General features: G+C 29.9%; 1 protein-coding gene across 1 annotated transcript; it reads right to left on the bottom strand.

Annotated features, from left to right (window-relative positions):
- Positions 1-1,359: 1,359 nt before the first annotated feature.
- LOC134727807 (uncharacterized) lies at positions 1,360-2,507 on the bottom strand. Its single transcript, XM_063592198.1, has 2 exons — positions 2,436-2,507; positions 1,360-1,929 (listed from the first exon to the last, which is right to left on the bottom strand). Exons 1-2 carry the CDS (start codon positions 2,505-2,507, stop codon positions 1,360-1,362), a joined length of 642 nt encoding a protein of 213 aa, XP_063448268.1.
- Between the last annotated feature and the right edge of the window lie 19,053 nt (positions 2,508-21,560).

Raw genomic sequence — 21,560 nt, 5'->3', positions numbered from 1 at the left:
AATTATATAAGTTTATGTTGATTAAAAAAATCATAATTAATTTTTTTATATAAAAAACGTTTTTTACTCCCAAATTGCAAAAAATGTTAGTCCTGGGGAATACTTTTCCGATGATACGAATTCTCATGAAAAGGATTGAATGATCAGACTGACAAAAATGCTTGAAAACAATGTTAATCAATGATATGCTGGAAAAGAAAATTTATATTGGAATCAACAGACAATGTCATCAATCATATTTGTCATATCATACAATTTAACATTTTATATAACACAATGTAAAACTGAAATATCAACTGAATTTTGCAGCTTTTGAAAATTTGTTAGACCGGTTCAGTATTCGATTATATGTTCTTTGCCAAATCGCACTTTATATATTGAATCCACTAGAAGACTTTAGGATAAAAGTAAAGTCTCCACATTTTAACATATGAAAGAGGTTCATACATCAAAAATAATCACTTGAACATATTTCTTTATCTGTTTTTTAAATTGCTGTGTTTTTAAATACCAATATGTAGACGTTTATAACATGAATAAGACAGAAATTATAAAAAGTAAAATTTTATTACAAAAAGGAATAACAAATAAATGCAGCATTAAAAACATGCAAGGCTCCAAAATAAAAATAAATCAAAAACAATATAGATTTATAATAAAATACTTTTATGACACTGTTATGACAGATCATAAATAACTTTATATAATGTTCTTAAAAATTACATTTGAACAATCTTTTTATAATAAACAAATACAAATATTGTCATTTCGGGTCCTCTGATAGCTGACTATGTTGTATGGAATTTGCTCATTGCTGAGGTCGTACGATGATCTATAGTTGTTAATTTCTGTGTTATTTTGGTCTCTTGTGGAGAGTTTTCACATTGGCAATTTTTGTTTTTATGGCCGTTTTGTCATATAGCTCTTTAACTGGTTCTTACGCATCTTTTAATTTTGAATATTTGGGTTTGAGTGTAACTTATGAAAGGAATATAGAAAAGTGCTTTGGACATAGGAAATTAATCAAGTATTGTTTTCATAAAATACATACCTAAAAAAAGGTACAGATTTACACTCTCGCACTCGCTTATATTTAAAACAAAAGATACATACTTTAACACTAAAAGTAAAATTGTTCCGGAAAGAAATAACATACGAACATATATCTTTTTTAAACATGCAAATGTAAGGACAAGTCTACATAAAGAAATGTTTTTTGGGGACGGAAATTTCATTAGTCTTATCGTTATGTCAATATTTAACAAATCAATATCATAAATATAAAATCATATATGTCCATAGGACATTACAATATGTGTTCCAGTAACTCTGGAATGTATGTGTTGTATATCATGAACCTTACATTCCGTCTGGTCCATCAGCTGGTGGTAGGGCAGGGATTATTGGAGCATCATGTTCGACCTCTCTTTGCTTTTCACATACATAGGCTATTGGGATATATTTCTCTGAGACTTCATATTGATAAAGCCCATTGTCACAACCAGTTCTTCGTAATATCTTGATTTTCCGTTGAATTGGTGAACATTTTTGATCGCCAGAAGCATCTATACATTTATCACATTTGGTAGCAGCTCTATAGAGTGTATGGGGATATGTTTCAGCATTGTATGGCGTTTGTTCCAAAAACCAAGGGCATGATGTACGTGCCATTAATGGGAGATCAAATCCTTCTAAAAAGGTTGAAGGACAACCGATCTTTGTCATATCCTTCCTTAGAGATACCAGATTTTCAAAATCACTGACCATCGTGTCTGGTTTCCAGCCGTCAGTGAAAAATAATGTCCTGTAATCTACTCCTCCGTTTATACTGTTTAATTTAGCCTGTACGTCTTCAGGGTCTGCACATGTTGGTGCACTATTGACGAACACGAAACAATATGTAATGTATACTTTGGCAATTTTAAGGATCTGAAAATGAAATGAAGAAAAAACTCAATTGAGGTTTCAAGTTTATTAGATTTCGCAACAGTATTAACAATTGCAGAGGCAATTCAAAAATTCGTTCATTATTAAAACAAATGGTTTAAATTACTTCTATTTTTTAGTTTTATAGATTGGTTTAAATTACTTCTATTTTTTAGTTTTATAGATTAGTTAAGGAATTTAATCTATTGATGCTAGATGTGAATGAAAATAAACAATGGTCGTGATATATAGACATCACTTTTTAACTGAATAATTGAAACATTGAACTATTGTTGCTTACATTGATTAAATTCATCTTGTATATTTTCTGGAGAACTTCTTGGTGCTGATTGTGTTCTTGTCTCTAGTTGTTGCTGTTATGCATACCGAACTGATGGTGAACAATATTTAAACCCTGCATTTCTCCGGATGCGCTCTATTTTTATAAATTGGGAATCATTTAATAACTGCATGGGTGTTGAAACAGCTCATACGGCAGATTAACTAACCTTTGTCCCACAAATTGGGAACTTTATTTTAATAGTGTATGCTAAGAAGAATACATAGATATCCCTTATCATTCCTCCCACACATACATTTTCGTTCCGGTAAAAAACTTGTCTTCATACACTCATAAGATTAAGTAATTTTATCATTAATAGTTTTATTGTTTTCTCAAGCACGCCACTCACTTCTTACTCTGCAATATACACGAGGCGTGTATTAAAGGCCATCTTATGAAGTAAGTGACTTGTTTTTGTAATTGTGATAGATTATCTGTGTATTCTAGAAATGTGTTTGAAGTGCTTGATTGAGGACAAAAAGATAATATATATGAATGTGTTCAAATTAAACGGATGCCCCACTCGCATTATAATTTTCCATGTTCAATAAACCCTAAAATTGAATACAAAATCTAATTTGGCATTAAAATTAGAAAGATCATACCATAGGGACTTCATTTTCATCAAAAACTACCTTGACCAAAAAATTAAACCTGAAACTCGCACTTTCATTTTCTATGTTCAGTGGACCGTGAAATTTGGAACAAAAGTCTAATTTGGCTTTAAAATAACAAAGATTATATCATAAGGAACATGTGTTAAAAGTTTCAAGTTTCATCAAAAACTACCTTGACCAAAAACTTTAACCTGAAGCGAAACAGACGGACGTACGAACGTACGGACGGACAAACGGACGCACAGACCAGAACACATAATGATCATCTACTATCGTAGGTGATCGTAGGTGGGGCATAACAACATTTTACACTCGTTTCATATTTTGTTGTAATGATTTGGAAATATGCATCCATTTGAGGAATATCAGAACATATTTAATACACCAGTTTTGCACATCTTTCTAAATCAGCGACATTTTTTTGGTATTTCTTAAACTATTCATTCAATTTTTACTTGTTTATAACGATTAGTTATTGCTTTGCAAGTATGCATCTAGAACATATCTAAATAATTAACAGATTCATATCTTTTTTAATGTTTACATTAAAAGCCAAGAAAACCGTGAAAAGACGTTACTTTTAGTGTGCAGAAACATATTATGAACACTTTCATATCATTGAAACACTTCTTTTAAAACCAATAACATTGAATGAAGAAGACGTAAAAATTGAAATTACCAGATCGTATCAGTACTATCATTGTTTTCAACATATGTAAGTGTATTTGAGCTTAACAAAATATATATTTAAACTATAAATTAATTATGTATAACATAAATTTTTAGAATATCGATTTTAAGTGAAAAACGGGGACATGAAACACATATGCATACTAATAGTGGAAGATATTAGCAGGCAAAATCGAGGGAATTGTGCAAATGATGATACAAGCATGAAAATTACCACAAAGCATCATTATTATATACTTTTAAAGAAACAACTGCTGGCCATTAAAAAAAATATTTTTTCAAGATGGCCAACGCCGTTTTCTAAAATGACTGTTTTTTTTCAGTTTAAAAATACTGATTTTTTCTGGAAAACTTTTCGTTTACCTTCTTTTTGTGAAAAACGGCTGTCAGGTTTGGTAGCTACCTTCTTTCATGTGAATAATTCACTAGACATGTGTATTTGGCACATACAGGGTTTGTGCATGCGCGAAAATGTAACAAAATTCATTAAAAAATATTTAGAACTATTTACTATAAAATAAGTGATTTGGGTTTTTCAATGATATTATGATTTGGTTTGATAACATTTTTCAAGGTTATGACACACATTATTTAACAATTTTGCGCATGCGCAAACTATTTATAGACATAATGAGTGATTTGTATGCACTACCAGGGCAAACTGGTATAAATCGTAGTTCATCTCATTACTCTAAAAAGCAAGTAAGTGTAAAATCTATGATGCAACTGTTTAAAAACAAGCCAATCCAGTTGCAATGATGAGGTATTTGATAGATAAGACGGAAAATGTGGTTAAAAGGAAAAAAAAACATCAACAGTAACGGCAGATCAGCCACTTTTGGTAATGGATATTTAGTGGGAATTGCCTGATTTTTACAGAGAAGATACGTTTATCGTCATGTAAGGTGGATTTCAAATTAAAATGACTTGTTATAAAATTCTGGGTGATATATTACGTGAAGGTAGATGGACACATTATTGCTACACCTAGAACGGCATATTCTTGTATGTATGTTCAAATGTACCTAGGACTAGACACGCGCATCAGATAACTGTATGTGTTTTAGCTTGAAAGGTATATATCGGCTTAAGAAAGCTACACACAGAAAAAAATAAAATCACTAAAATACTGAACTCAGAGGAAAATCAATACGGAAAGTCCATAAGCGCATGGCAAAATCAAATAACAAAACGCATCAAAAACGAATAGACAAGAACTGTCATATTCCTGACTTGGTACAGGCATTTTCAAATGTGGCTGTTCTTATAATCATGTCATAACTCTGTGACGTTCAATGATTTGATATACTGGCGTAAGAAAATATAGTCTCTACCACAGTTCAATTCCTGGCGTTCAATTATAAAATAAGAACTTCTTGTGAATTTGGTATTATGCTTATTTCATGAGTCAGATTTTGTACAAACAGTCCATATAAAGCATGATACTGTATTCATTTAGGTCTTGCTCGTGTAACATATTCTCGATCGCGACCGACCTTCTCCGAGATATGGCTTCCCTTCTCTTAAGTCACCCACAGGTGGCAATTGATTTTGAAAATGAAAATTTTACTGTACGTAAGACCAGTAAATATTTTTTCTTATAACACAATCGATCAGACAAAAACAGAATAATGCAATTGTAAAGGGCGGTGTGTTGTCATAGGTTTAACCGAAGACCTCATTTAGACGTATTGGTGGTAGCTAGACCAGAAGTCAGTAGACTATCAGATACATTTGCAAGATCTAGCTGTTTGAGACATTCTAGGATAGATGAACGACTTAATGAACACACAAGGGTTTCTTTAAAAAGATCAAAGGCAAATAATTTGAAGATCGTTTGAAGCAAATACAAAACGAAGGGGAACCGGTTTCTTATAACCAGATTAAAAAGAACAACTCCTATTATGTCGGTAAAATAAGACTGTAAACGTTTTTGTAAAAAACAAAGCTAGAGCTCTTAGATATCTTTTCTAGACTTTTATTTTTTGTCGCAGTGGACAAATTGATTTGGAATATTTCTTAATCCATAAAGACAAACTGTTCCTCCGTTTTTGTCTTCGGATGTCATTTTAAACAGTGGTATTAAATCGGTGCAAAGGGATAAAGTGGAAACATTTTGTAATTTGCAGATCCAAATTCTGACGCATTTATCGTTGATAGAGCAGCAATGGTTAATTCCAGGCCACCTTGTAAGGAATATTGGATGATTTTACAATTTTGTTTTACGGCCTTAAATAAAATCTTGCATCGATAAGTATTCAAGAGTAGATATTGTGTTAGATTTACTAATTGATTCATTGAAAGGTTAGATGTGAGAAGACAAAAGTTGGGTTCTTGAGTAGTTTTCTCTATGAAGATGACAACGAAACGAAATTTTTCAAGTATCTTGCCGACAGAAATGTTTCTGAAGAGACAAATAAGGATACTTTCTAGCTACCCCTTGTAAGCACGGAGAAGCAGATATACGAATGTTTGTCCATGTTCGGCCTGATTATGAAAATTGTTGTAGGACGGTAATTTAAGGTAGCACCGACACATATGTAGTAGTATTAAGAATTGCAGCACTCCAAAAATATGGTGGAACAAACTGTGAATAGGTTTTGGGAGGAATGAAGACTTTTGATGGCTTCCTGTACGTGATATATCAAATGCGTTTGGTCCTCGTGTAGCTACTCTTCCTTTCAGTCATACATTCAGTGCATGTGACACTAAGGGAATAGGTCAGTTTGAATGAAATAGGAAGTATTTCAACATGTAAGGGGCGGACTTATTTCTTTGCTGAAGTATAAAGACACATACAAGGACATAAAAGAAACATTTGTTTGCATCATGTACGACAGAACAACATCATTTTTTCGGAGCACATCCAAAGAGCAGCGTATCAAGGTGGATAAGTTCGGGCTCAGTCTGATTTATGTACCAATTCATGAACACTGGGGTTGGATGAAAGAAAAAAATCGAGGACTTCTTCGGCTACCGTTAAAGTTGCATCCTCCTGTCGGGAACTTTTGAAATGAGAAGGCGAAAAATCCAGTTGTGTTGGTGACTGTAAATGCTACCGTTCTGTCCTTCCTTGTACGAGTTTTGTTATTGGCTACTCTCCGATAATTTTACGATAAAGAACCTGTCTTTCTAACCAAACTAGGCATTTAATCTTAACAAAGAATGTGATATAACTTGTTAAGTTGATGAAAATTATAAAAAAGTACATTTTCAAAAATTTTACATTGGATTATACCTATAACACAACTTTCAAAGATTTACAACTGGATATGACGCCATTTGCCAAATGACCGGTGGCCATCTTGCAGAAATGGAAATTTTTTGATGGCCAGCACCTGTTTTTTTTTAATTATCGTTTAGTCCACCTGTATATCAAATTTCGTGCTTGTATTTCATGCTTGTGTTATAACTTGTTAAGTTGATGAAAATTATTAAAATAATATTTACGTATTTGCATCTAGTTTGGAACCGGAAACCACTATTTGTCTTCAGTTATGTGTTGTTTTGTCGTACTAAGGAGCTCTTTTTAACGTTTTATCATATTTTACATTGAATTATACATGACACATCTTTCAAGGATTAAAATCCCTTGTAAAATTGCTTGAAAGTAAAAAAAATCGAAATTTTTGACTCGTTAGCCGACATTTTGAAACCGGAAGTCACCTTAAGTTTCATTAATGTATTTTCTAGTCGTTATTAATGAACTGTCATTTTCTTTTTATCAAATCTAACAATGGATTTTACATATTTCACACCTTTCAAAGGATTAACAAATATTGGCTAATTTGTTATGACGCCATTTTCAAAATGTGTGGTGGCCATCTTGAAAAAATGATTATTTTTTCTGGCCAGCAGCGGATTTTTTATAAGTATCATTTAGTTAACCTTTATACCAAATTTCATGCTTGTATCACGATTTGCACAATTATGTCCATAATATATCCCACTATAAGGTATTTTGAACAAAATGAAAATTAAAGCACGTTTCCTTTTTTAATTATTTATTATCAAATTAAAAACTTTTGTTTTCGTAACGTTTTTATTAGAAATACCAAAAAATACCCTAAAAATAATTGAATAAAAATATAGCTTAATTGACAAAATTTATTTGTGAAATTTTCAATTTCTTAGAAAAAAAATTGAAATTATTGACAGGAACCACAACAGAAGTTAACACCCTAATTTATCTATTTATTGTAATGAATTTTTTAATTATATATTTGTATAGTTGATATTTTATATTTCAATTTACAGATTAATTTTAATTGTACAATATTTTTAAAATGAAATTTTTTGTGAGTATTGATGATTGGTATATTAGTGCAATACATTGGATACTGTAGCGGAAAATATGATACCATTGAGTTAAGCAATGATATCTTTAATTAAAACAGGGTTTGTACTTCGGAAAAGCCTGCTTATGATTAAAGAACATTATTAATTCGGGATTGGGTGAGTCAAAAGTCATATGTAACAAACATATGTAAACAAAAGTTGTTGTTACGAGATAATTCCAGCTATCAACTGTGCATTAAGCAGGTGTTGAAAGCACCAATGAGAGTAAAGATGATATATTTGAATGATAACGTTCCTTTCAATAATTACTGCGAACTTGTCAATATGTATGTTATCTATTAGGAAATTGCTTGCATTACATGTATAACACTTGAAAGTATGTTGAGCAATATTATTTAAGGCATTCTACAGTAATAAATAAGTTAACACGAAGTGCGTATCTGCCAAAAATAAAATTACTACAGCAGATGTACTATTAAGACCGATTGAAGTCATTTATTACACATATGTTACGGTCACCATTTGAAACACACATTGTAGTATGCATTGTACATGTTGTAAGTCGTAGAATAATACAACATATCTGACCTCAAGAAAATAAATCGAATGATCAAACCACGGGTAGTCATAAATGTAAAACACAAGAGATTAAAATACTCGACTCAGACCAAATATGGCGAAGATTCCAAGAACTCGTTTATGTTTTGTATACCTTTTACTAATTCACTACTATTTCACTTACTCTTTTCTGTGTTGGATGAATCCACAAATCAAACCACAAAAAAAATTGTTTATATTTTAATATTTTATTTATGACGATGATATTGAAAGTGTATTTTGCTGTTACCTTTTATACTCTTCACCTATTATTAGATATGCGATGCAAAATTAAACTTAACAGTTGTATTGCGTGCAACATATTGGAAATTCTTGTAATAATTCTAGTGCATCGAGCTTTGTTGCGCTTCATAAAAACATATATTTTCCTTAACCTTAGGAATTGTGAGACAAGCTATCTTTTATTTATTATGCATTGTATACTGTTTTTTTCATATTTGGATTGCCGTGTCAATTTGTAATCGACGTTTGAGTTCAAATAATCCTTTGATATGTTTTGCTTTTTAGACTATTTTTTGGATGTACAATATTTTTATTTAACGTCATTGATGCTGCTATGACAAAGAAATAAACAACCAATGAGAAAAAGGTCTTCTTTTATTATTACTCAACAGCTTTTTCCTCTTGTGTATAGTGTATGTATCAACCTCATCGAGTAGACAACAAACCTTTTTATAAGTGTGATATATTAAGTGAATGCACAGAGTCAGACATGAAAATATAAGTCATGTCTATGTCACTCATATATTGAACTTTGATCTCCATCTACAAACAGCAGAACGAAGAGGATGAAGTGCATTTAGTTGATTCAAAATTGATAAATTCACACCAATAACAAAAGTCATACTCCAAAATAAACATAAAAAAATAAACTGAATTCAAAATACATGTTATATGACACGAAGGAATAATAGTGTTTCTACATTTATAACCTTTTAATATTTTTTAAGAGAAAACATTTTGCATTATATGGTCTTACATTTTAAGCACGTATAGATGTGTTCGTTCAAAGAAACCTTTGTTATTTTGGAAAACTGTTTGTATCGTAGAAAAATCTATATTTATTTTCTTAATTTGTTGACGCTATGCACATACTTAGCCGTTAAAACATGTAAGATAATTGCGTATTATATTTTTGTTTTACACATGTTTAATTATAAATTACCTTGAAGAATTTTGCGAAACCTCAAAGATTATAAAAAAAATACACAAAAATCAAGATAAGTTTAATCATCGATATAATCCTTACTAATTTCAATTTTTTCTTTTTTTTTCTTTTTTTTTTTCTTTTTCTTTTTGATTTTTGATTGCTATGTGATTGATCTGCACAATACAATATTTGCAGTCTTAAACTCGTATCTCACAACATCTTCTTTGTTAAATGTAAGTAGGATCACAGTGTGGATGGAATTTTACACCTTAAATAATGAGAACAACCCATAACGTACAAGTGGCTATAAAAGACATTGACAGGACAATAGGACACAATTAATTTTGAAATCAAACTCCTTAACTTCCAACTAACAATGCTCAACAAAACACATATGACAGGCATAAACCATCGACAGCTACTGTACATGGTTTATTTGTTATTGTAAATGAACGATACCAACATACAATTTACGAGTGGTAAATATATTTCAAGGTCAACGAGCAAACGGAACACAAAAAATAAACATACTATATATAGATATCAATTTCGAGTCGTTAACAATTCGACAAGAGTATATATATACACATATTTCAATCACTTACTTGTCCAAACTATTTACATGTAATGAATTGGAATGACAAAGCTTGAGTGATATCTTCCGTTTCCGCATATACATTCCTTTAAATAAACTTATAATAAATAATCTATATTGTGTCATTTATTGGCCAAAATTACAGATATGTAATACTTTAATTACTACAGTGAACAGTGTACCTAGCATATTGTATGCCTTTAGTGTCGATTTCCTGTCCAATATAAAACACAATATTAAATAATAATCGACGTAATATATCATATAATCATATATATACCTTAAAGGTGTAGATGAGGAAGTCAAGATTTTGTTGATAATAATTTACCTACAAAAGCATCGTACAACGGAAATAGGTTTGGCATATTTACCACACCAAAATATTAACCAGAAGGAAATTTATTTTTTTACGTCATATTTAAGTAACTTGTGACATGGCAGTACGTATGACGAGATGTATAGAACTGACTAATGAAAATACACATTTATATACCTAGTAGGCACTTATATCTATTAAGCACGCTTTTACAAAATTTAATCCTGTTATCTATGAAGAGTTTATTTATTACAAGAGCTAATATGAATTAAGTAGATAATTGTACATTCTAAAGTGTGATAGAAATAGTAACAAATGTAGCTATATAAGGTTAAGGATAAGTCGATATTGCATATCAATGATGCGGGGGTAGATACAAGTTAAGAGTTGAGGTTAATAGTCAACTGTGTATCATATTCTAGAATTATCATTTTAACTTTTGCTATGGCTTTCGTCGTCTATACATATTGGGTCACTATAAAAGCTATTTTATATGTGACTTATGGTCACTATAAAAGCTATTTTATATGTGACTTATGGTCAAGGTTAAAAAACAATCAGACACAAACTGTTTTCAATTTAGAATAACTAACGGTTTGATATGGTATTGTCTTTATTTTTCAAATTAATAACTATTTAAGGTCAATACTAATGGTATATAAAATATATGGGTTGTTTTATTTATAAAACCAAGATTTGACGTACAAATTTTCAACACAGAAATCATCTTAAAGACGAATTTAAAAAGATCTCGACGATGTCCATTAAAACTTATAAAATGTAGCGCTCTCAATCAAACGGAATAAGTGAAAAACAGCTGTCACATTCCTGACTTAGTACATGTATTTTGCAAAGAAAATGGTGGGTTTTATCAAATTTGATAACTAGATAGTTTAGACATAACATATTAATTCGTCATTATAAAAAATATCATCATATATGTACCTTTATTGTCGGAAAGTATAAACTTTATGTGTTTGAGCGTTAAAAACAGAACGAAAAGCTAAGCTCGTCCAAATTTTCTACTGTTTTGTAGCGAGAACAAACGAATTCTATTTTAGTCGACAATGTTCATCTATTGTTTTTATCCTGAAATGTACACCAAATACTTGATATTGTAGTTGACAAATCTAAATTGTCGTCTCTTTTAAAAATAAAATCAACGTACTATAGAATATACATGAGGCCCGCTAATAGGACACCGAATTGAACTTTTACCACATAAGAAATATCCATATAACTGTTTGCTTAATAAATAATGCAAAAATGTATATTTGTACCTGGCATTCATGTTACAAGTTCAAAAGTTTACTAATTATAGAATAAATAAATATACAATTATAATAGAATTCGGAAACAGGCTGAACATAGTTAAATATATGAATCAGTTTCCTTGAATACAAAAAATCTGGCCGGATTGATTTATAAAGTTCCCAGTTCAAAACCTCTGACGTAGTAATGAGTTTCAAGTCACACTCTTTATAATTATACTGATGTTTAACAATTGTGCTTTAAACAACAAATATGCTATTCAGATTCAAATCCTGTTATTTATTTATTTTATATATGTGTAGTTCTTACATAAACAATCATTATATTAGTCAAGTGTTCTTAAAGAACCGTAAGAGTAAAAGAGAGAATCTCTTCAAGTATGCTAAATTTCATTGACCTATATATTCCTGACTGTAGATTGAAAAATTATTCCACGAAAAGATACACAGATATTTAACTATCAGCTGCTCTAACTGACTACAAGAATGATTTTTTTACTTTGGGCAAACATTTGGTGTTCATTGATATTGAAACATTATGAATGACGTCGTTTAATGTTTTAAATAAAAGTTAGCAGTGAAAAGGTACAAATTATGAACTTTACCAAATCATTGCAACAATTCTTTTCAAACCATTAAATGATGAAGGAGTGCATTTTGATATTAGTGCGGTTATTGAATCGTGTCTTTAATTTCATTTAATTCAACACATTTGATTAGTTTATTGCCGCTAAAAAAAAAAAAATATTTTAATATAGACTTAAGTTTTCAACATAAACTTTTAGACTTTCTATTATGTCTATGAAAAGTAGAAAACTTAGATAAGGAACAAATATGCCAAACAAGGTTATTCAAAAAAAATATTTCGTGTAACAGAAGATTTTAGTACGTGTTTTAATTTTTGTCTTTTTTTAATCATTTAATAACCATGAAAACGAGATTTAACATAATTTTTATTAACATACATAGAAAAAAAGTCTTACTCTATAAATAATTAAGCAAACATTAAGCTGTTATTGAATTCTAATTCAATTGTGAAATTTACAGTTTCTTAGAAAATTTAAGGTTGTAATTAGAATATCACAACAGAAGTGACCACCTTGTTTATTTTCAATTTTTGCTCTGAGTTTAAAGTAATTTATGATAATAGTTTACTTTAACAATATACCATGGTACACGTTTTTGTACATATAACACATTATTAATACAGTTAAAATTTGATTAATATAGAATCAAGCATCAGACCGGGTTAAACATGTTAGCGGTATCAAACTCCCCATAGCCTGGGACAGAAGTGTTACAGTACAACATAAGAAAGAATATAGTTTTCTTTTACAGTATATAATATAAAAAATATTGTTCAATATTGATGCAGTGATGATTTTGATTTATATAAAATTAAGCATGAGGAAGAATTTCGTACAAACTTAGATAATGTTTGCTGTCACGTGTTAAAGTGTATATGTCCCATTTGGGTCTAATACAGTATAAAGATAACTTGTTCAGTGCTTCGTTACGGCATACATTTTGTCTTATATTTGTTTAAAAATCAACCAATAATTAAGGTCGAGGTACTAACTACTAAACACTTAAGGATGGTCTAAATATCAGATACAAAACATTTCACGAAAGCCCATAAAGAAACACGTGCAGAGTTAGTGTTGAACGGAATATTGATTCTTAAAATCGACAAAATATGTTTCGTAATGAAACTACAAAGTGCAAATTGTTGAAAGGGATTAGTAAATTATTCATTTATTTTAACACTTAAATGTTAATCCGTAGTAAAGCCATTTTATTTTGTTACAAATCTTACATTTTATGTAATTTTCTGAAGAATTAAACATAAGACATGTAAGAGGCAGATAATATTTCTGCAATGGTGCTATATATCTAAAATACGGTAATCCTTTTGGTATGTTCCTTCTCGTGTCAGAAGCATGTTATTAATTTGTTGTTTTTGTTGTTGTTGATATAATATATATTTATCAATTATTGTTTATAGTGTGAGGTGGTCTTTGATTTCTGGTTTAGATTTATTCTTATTTGCTTTTTTGGCCTATAATAGCTTTCTATGCGGTATGGATTTTGCTCATTGTTAAAGTTCAAAGGTGACCCAAATTTGTTTACTACTAGATCTTTGTTTCTGAGATGGATAGTTTTATCTGTAGTTAAATGCATACATTTATTCATTTTGGTATTTAACATATTTAATTAAAAAAAAAAGAACTTGTTTTGTTTTAAAAGTAGAAACTAGTGAAATAATAAATGTATTTAAAAATGTTCCTGATTGCAAAAGTATTACGTTATATGAAAAGACTATAATGGGATGATCGGTTGTAAAATAAAATTTTCCATAAGAAGTCAAACTGTGGCAATAGAGTTGAGCAGTTGACATAAGCTCATATGACATGCATGTATCGTTCTGGTGTATTGTTAAAAGACATTTTGAAATACCTTATTATCTTGGTTTTTTTCCACAGACCCAAAAAAAAATGCTTTATAGCCATAATGAAATTGCTATGATGTTATAATATTAACGGAAGGAAAGGATCAATAGTATACCTAAACCAGAATAAAAAATATACATATAGTAATGTACAACTTCTACTAGAAGAAAATTTAGAATGTATCTTCAGTCTCCAAAACAGACAGGTATAATGTATAATATTTCATTTTCAGCTTCTTCCACAGAAAATGTGATTCAATTAAGAATAATTATCTTAACCACTGCACATGGTTAATTACAGACAGGAAAGTAAAGCAAACATTATGCGTGACAGCAAATCTAAAAAAAGGTCCATGGTATACGTACTGCATCGCAAGAGAAAAGTATGATGCAGTGTAATTTACACGATATAGTGTAATATAAGCATATCACATATTTTCAAACGCAAAATGCACCACGAACTGCGTCAAGTTTTTTTTCAAATACGTGATAAATGTGACAAATAGAAAGGACTATAAAAAACATTTTTTGTACTTTAAATACAATTGAGAGTAGAACACACAAAAATAATTTTGTATAATTTACTAGACTTGTTTCAAAAATAAGTGAAAAATAACACCATTATTTTTCAAATATATTTGTTATTAGAAAAAGCAACCACTGAGGGTTTATCTAACAGTCTCTAATACGTTACAAATATATATCTTGTAAAACGACAAAAGGGAAATGACTTACATAATTAAATATAATCATATCAAAAGAAGAAAAGATCGTACAACGAAAATACGTTTGGATTATTATTTATATCAAAAATGTAAACCAGAATGAAGTTTGTAATTTTCGTCCTGTTAAACTAAATTGTGTAATGGGAGTAAGTATGACGAGAAATACAACAGACCAATGAAATTATAGCATTAACACAACTATCACCTTGTCACTCCTATTAATAACCTAGAATTAATATAAATCAAGTAGATAAGTGTACCTTATAAAGTGAGATACAAATAGTAACAAATTCAGCTGAATAAACGATTTTGATAAGAAGATAATTTCGATCATTGTTGCGGGGTATACACAAGTCGCAGTGTTGAGGTTATTAGTGAATTGTATATCCTATTCCGTAATTTTCATATTCGCGTTTGCTATGGGTTTTGGCTATATTTATTTGGTCATTATAAAAACTTTAATGACTTTGTTGTTCATTTGTTTCTAACCGTCAGGATTAAAATCCTTATAAAATATGTATAACAAACATGAATGGTGTCATAGATTGGCCAAACGTGTTTTTAATTTCTACAGTGTACAGTGTACTCAGCATGTTTACGGTCTTTAGTGTCGATTTCCTGTCAATTATAAAACATTATTACACAATAATCGATTATACATCATATACCTATATATCTGAAAGGGGTGTAAATCGAAATAACAGAAACAGAAATATTAATGATGTATAATATTTTATTTGGTAAATGCTACAATATAGAAAAAAAAACCTGGCATACTTAAATTTGAATATACCGATCTCGTATACAACTTTATAAATTGGTATTCCAGACAGGACGAGGAAGGCGTTCAGCATATGTGTAGAAATAATTGCTTGATAAATAAAGGCAACAGTAGTATACCGCTGTTCAAAACAAACTCATAAATCCATGGACAAAAAACAAAATCGGGGTAACAAACTAAAACCGAGAGAAACGCATTAAATATAAGAGGAGAACAACGACTTAACATTCACACACGCTGAAACGAACCGAGCATCAGACAAAATCCAACGAGAATAACAAATATAACATCAAAACCGAATACTTGAATTTTGGAAAGACAAGTACCGTGACACGTCTTATCGCAATGTGAATTTACACTCAAAAATAAGAGAAAACAATCAACACAACGATAAAATGTAATACACACAGAAACGAACTATAATATAACAGAGCTAACAGAGATATGAAATTTTCCGTTTGTATAATACTCTAATTTTCTACCATAATGATTTATTTTAAGTTGCCTTACTGTAACGTCAGAATACAAATGTGAGATCAACATTAAAAACGTTTAATTTAAAAAAATAAAACACCCATGTTGAAATTATAGAATTGATATTTAAGTGATATCGGCACATAATCAACAACAATATTCATTACATTCATCAGGATATTTCCAAACATAAGAATATTACTTTTTGAACCTATTACAATATTTATGTACCGTGTATTCACCATATCGCAGACTACTGTATGTTCATTACCACTCAAATCATAAAACTTCTAAAATTGCTATTCAAGTAAAACACATCATTTAGTTTCATTACTTTTCTCTGCTTTTTCTTTTCTCTTTTGTGTAAAAGAAACACATTAAGTATTCCTAATTCTTCTAGAAACTATAATTTAGAAACAAAATATTATTTTCTGTTCCTAAAATCAGACCAGTCCTTCTAGTACAAGAAACTTAATTTATTTTGGAAATGTCCATGTTATAGATATGAATCAACTTTATCAACAACGATTACACAGGTTTACAATTTTAATTGTTCAATTCAATTTATAAAAATAACCTTGTAAAGTGTGATCAGCTACTTCCGAAATGAATAGTTAAGTTGTTGAAGTTTGACTGTTCACTTCCTATTTTAACATTTCTTGACTCAAGGATTTATCTTAATACCATATACAAAATATTTCATTTAAGAAAGCCAATAAAGAAACACGCGCAGAGTTATATAGGACGGAATATATATTATATTAAATATACAAAACATGTTTCGTCATGAAACAACAAAGCGAAATCATCGATTATGTTATTAACTTATTTAAACAACATACTATGTATTTATATTAAACGCATAATAAACATTTATTTTATTTTGTTGCAATTTTACCATTGTAATTTTGTAGTGGATGTAACATTAAAATCAGATAACGTTTCTGCAAATGTTCTGTTTTCCTATTCATGAACAATAACCCCGCATTATTCTTTATGTTCTTGGCCCATGTCAGAAGGATGTTATTCAGTTGTTGTGTTTTTTGTTGATATAATATGTGTTATTTCGATTATGTTTAATAATTAAATTCGAACGTCAGTTTTCTCGTTTCAATGTATCCCTATTTTTTTCGTTGCATTTTATAGCTTACTGTACGGTATGCATGGGTTTCATCGTTTTTGAATGTCGTACAATTACCCATATTTCTTTACTTGTAGATCTTTATATCTGAGGTGGATAGTTTTATTTATATTTATTAAAATATACTTTGTCATTTTGGTGTATTACATACTCAATTGAGAAAATAAAAGAAATGGGGTTTTGCCAAAGTATAAATTAGTGAAGTAGGAAATGTATGTAGTAATGTTCCTGATTGCATTAGTATTTACTAATATGCTAAAGAAAAAGACTATTATGGGATGATCGGTTGTAGAATAAAAATTTCCATCTTAAAATTAAATGAAATAGAGTTGATCTGTTGACTTTACTTCAAATAACTTGCATGTATTATTCGGGTGTATTTTTTAAAAAACATTTTGAGATAGTATGTCTTGAAAAATGTTCATGTAGATATTAACAAAGACGGATGTGTTGATAGATTTAACCCTACTGAACTAGAACAATTAACAGTTTCAAATGTATAAATGAACCAGAATTACAAATATAGTAATGAACAACTACTACCAGAAGAAAATCTAGAATGTATCTAAAGTCTCCAAAACAGACACGTTTAATGTAGAATATTTCATTTTTGATTCTTCCAAGGAAAATGTGATTCAATTGACTACAATAATTTTAACCATGTTTTGTTCAGACAGGACAGTAGCGCAAACATTATGCATGACAGCAACTTTCAAAAGGGTCCATTGCATACGTACTGCATCCCACGAGAAAAGTATCATGCAATGTAATAAACACGATATAGTGTAATATAAGCATATAACATATTTTCAAATGCAAAATACTGAAAGACTTTACACAACGAACTGCGTCAAGATTTTTTTCAAATACGTGTGAAATTGACAAAAAAGTAAGGATTATAAGTACGTTTTTTGTACTTAAAATAAATTGAGAGTAGAACACAAAAACATATTTTGAATAATTTCCAAGAAGTGTAATATTAACACAATTATTTTTCAAATCTACGTGTTATAAGAAAAAACAAAAATTGTGGGTTAATCATACTGGCCTTTTTTAAATTACAAATACATATCTTGTTATAAAATGGAAGGGGAATTACTTAAACAATTAAGAATTATCATGTCAACAGTAGCACAAATCGTTCAACGGAAATAGGTTAGTCAAAATTGTAAACAAGAATAAAGTTTGAAATTTTCGTCATGTAAAATTAACTAGTGACATGGGAGTAAGTATGACGAGACATATAGATCAAACCAATGAAAATATAGTATTTACGCTTATATCAACCTTGACACTTCTATTTATCTAGCACGCTTAAACCACAAGAGTAAAAATAAATTAAGACGATAAGTGTACCGTTAAAAGTGTGATACGAATAGTAACAAATTTAGCTGAATAAACGATTCGGATAAGTAGATGTTTCCGATAAATGTTGCGGGGGTAGATAAAGGTTCAAGTGTTGAGGTTAAAAGTGAATTGTGTATTATATTCTTGAATTATTATATCCCCATTTCCTTTGTGTTTAGGCTATTCTTATTTGGTCATTATAAAAACTGATTATACTTTATAATTGTTAAAGGCTGTACGGTGACCTAAATTTGGTAATGTCTGTGTCATTTGGTCTCTTGTGGGGAGTTGTCTCATTGGCAATCATACCAACTTTTCTTTTTTCTTTTTTTTTCATTTCAAATTTTGGCACTGCGGAAAAGATTTTTAAAATTTCACAATTAGAAACACTAACATATAAAGAATATCGTAAAATATGAACCCATGTATATGAAACATAAAGATGTAGTACGACTGCCAATGCGACAATTCCCTAAATGACGTAGACGTTAACATCTATATACGATCTTCATCAATGAGCAATATCAATACATCATAGTCTGTTTAAAATGTCCTTAAATGATATCATGATCTCTGGTTATAATATATTGATCATATAGAAAAGTGAAAAAATAAAGGTCAAACAAATATGGGAAGAAATAATCAATACAATTTTATATTTCAGTAAGAAAATCCGACAACTATTCGTAAAAGATATTTTCAGCGATACCATAATTTAGTCTTTTTGGGTCTATATTTGGATAACATACAAGTAGTCCTTAAAAATAATGAACAAACATAACGAACGTATAATCAATTTTTTTATCTTTCAACTTGCCCAACATCCAAAATCTATGTAATATATTTCTCATGGCAGAAGACAGACGAATGACAGATACTGGTATAAACAAAGAATACATCAAAAAAATGAAATAAGAAGTACAGAGAACAACAGTGTAATAAAGGCAACAGTAGTAAACTGCTGTTCAAAAGTCATAAACCGATTAAGAGAAACAAATCCAAGTATCAAACTTAAACCGAGGGAACACATACACTATTAGAGGAAAACCACGCAAGAACTGAAAAAAACTGAAGTACAACAGAAACAAACTGAAGTACAACAGAAACAAACGTCAATGCAACACACATACATTGTAGTAACGAACTATATAATAACATCTGCCAGTCATGTACATTTTAATTACAAAATGGGGGTTTAAACCTGGTTCCATTTATATGTTTATGATAGAAATACCAACATTAAAGGAATACAGTACAAATATATGCAAGAAAATTCAGATTTGCGAAATACATAAATAATATTTTTTACATGTTAACCACACAATAACAACAACCACTTAAAACCAATTTACAACAGTTAACAAATTCAGCATAATAGATTCAAAAAAGGTGCGTCACATGAGGTATCAACGCAACAAAAATGACGTCACAAGTTCACTTCTAAAAAAATAATAAAAAATTGGTACTTAGTTTTAAATCCCAGTGGGATTTAATGTATTGCACAACAATTCAAGAATTTTATTATGAAATTGTGTTATCAATGAAAAATAACACCAATACTATCATATATACTAGTTATAACGAACAATAACTAGTGTTTGGTCTTACTGGACTAAGAAATGACAGATTACAGATATATGTCTTATTGAAAAGCAAACGTTGCACTGTATTTTGCCATTCTGACTTTTTTTTTCGAGCGTCACTGATGACTTTGGCGTTTAGCGCCCAAAAAAAAAAAAAAATCCTGGTAATTATGATGAGTTTATCGTGCAATGAAAAAAAGGTTTGGCTCATTATTACCCTATAAAGTTAACAAGAATGAAGTCATGGAAAACTGTCCGATGACATGTGTGCTGGTATGACGAAATATGTAGATTAACCAATGAAAATATAGCTCATACAATATATAAAAACAATGGTCATTCTATTTATTTAGAACGCATTTACCACAAACAACTTGTATATAGTTATATGTTTTAAGTAGGCACTATACAGTTTAAATATGTTGATATAAATAGTAACATAGTTAAAGATAAGTAGACACTTCCGACAAATGATGGTACATGACTGGTAGGGAATGATAAAATAAGTATTGCTGAGGTTGAAAGTAAATTAAGAATCAACCTGGATTTTAAAACTGAATTATGTATCATATTCTTGAATTATCGATATATCTGTTGTTAATGGTTTCACATTGTTTCAATTCCCATGAATTATTTTTAAATTCTAATAAGCGTTCTTCAAACGCTTTGATAAAACACACATGGTTGAATAGGAATATTGTGTGTGTCCTCTGATCGGCAATTTTATGAATTGTTCTCTTACGTCGGGTTATTTTCCCATCTTATTCGGTATTCAAGAGCTTGCAGTTACTCCTCAGACTTTTTAAATCGTCACCAGTGTCAGAGCAGAAATTTAACGAACCAGGGGTATGTCCTAAAACGTCTCGTTATTTTTCGGAAAAAATGCTCATCGGAAGGTACCAAGACCTTGTTGATAAATATTCCGTATACCCTCAATAAATAATACACGATGGTCTTGCACTATATATACATTTGTTGTATTGTGAGTACTGATGTTGTTTATCATCTAAATAACATGCTATACTATACTTTTATTTGTCTTTTTTTGTATAAATTTTACGGTTTGGTGTGTTTTAAATAATATCCAGTTCATGCAGCTCGGTACTTGTAATAATTCTCTTATTCTTATCTTTCAATTTTTCTGATGGGCTTTGTTTATATGCTTTTGGTATTTCTTGATACATGTGACAAGGCTCTTAACTTATACATCCCGTAATAGTGCTATTGTAAAATAT

The sequence above is a fragment of the Mytilus trossulus genome, chromosome 8 (genome assembly GCF_036588685.1).
Source record: "Mytilus trossulus isolate FHL-02 chromosome 8, PNRI_Mtr1.1.1.hap1, whole genome shotgun sequence".
In the NCBI taxonomy this organism is placed as follows: domain Eukaryota; kingdom Metazoa; phylum Mollusca; class Bivalvia; order Mytilida; family Mytilidae; genus Mytilus; species Mytilus trossulus.
Note: the sequence above shows the minus strand (reverse complement) of the source record. Positions and strands in the feature narration are given on the sequence as shown.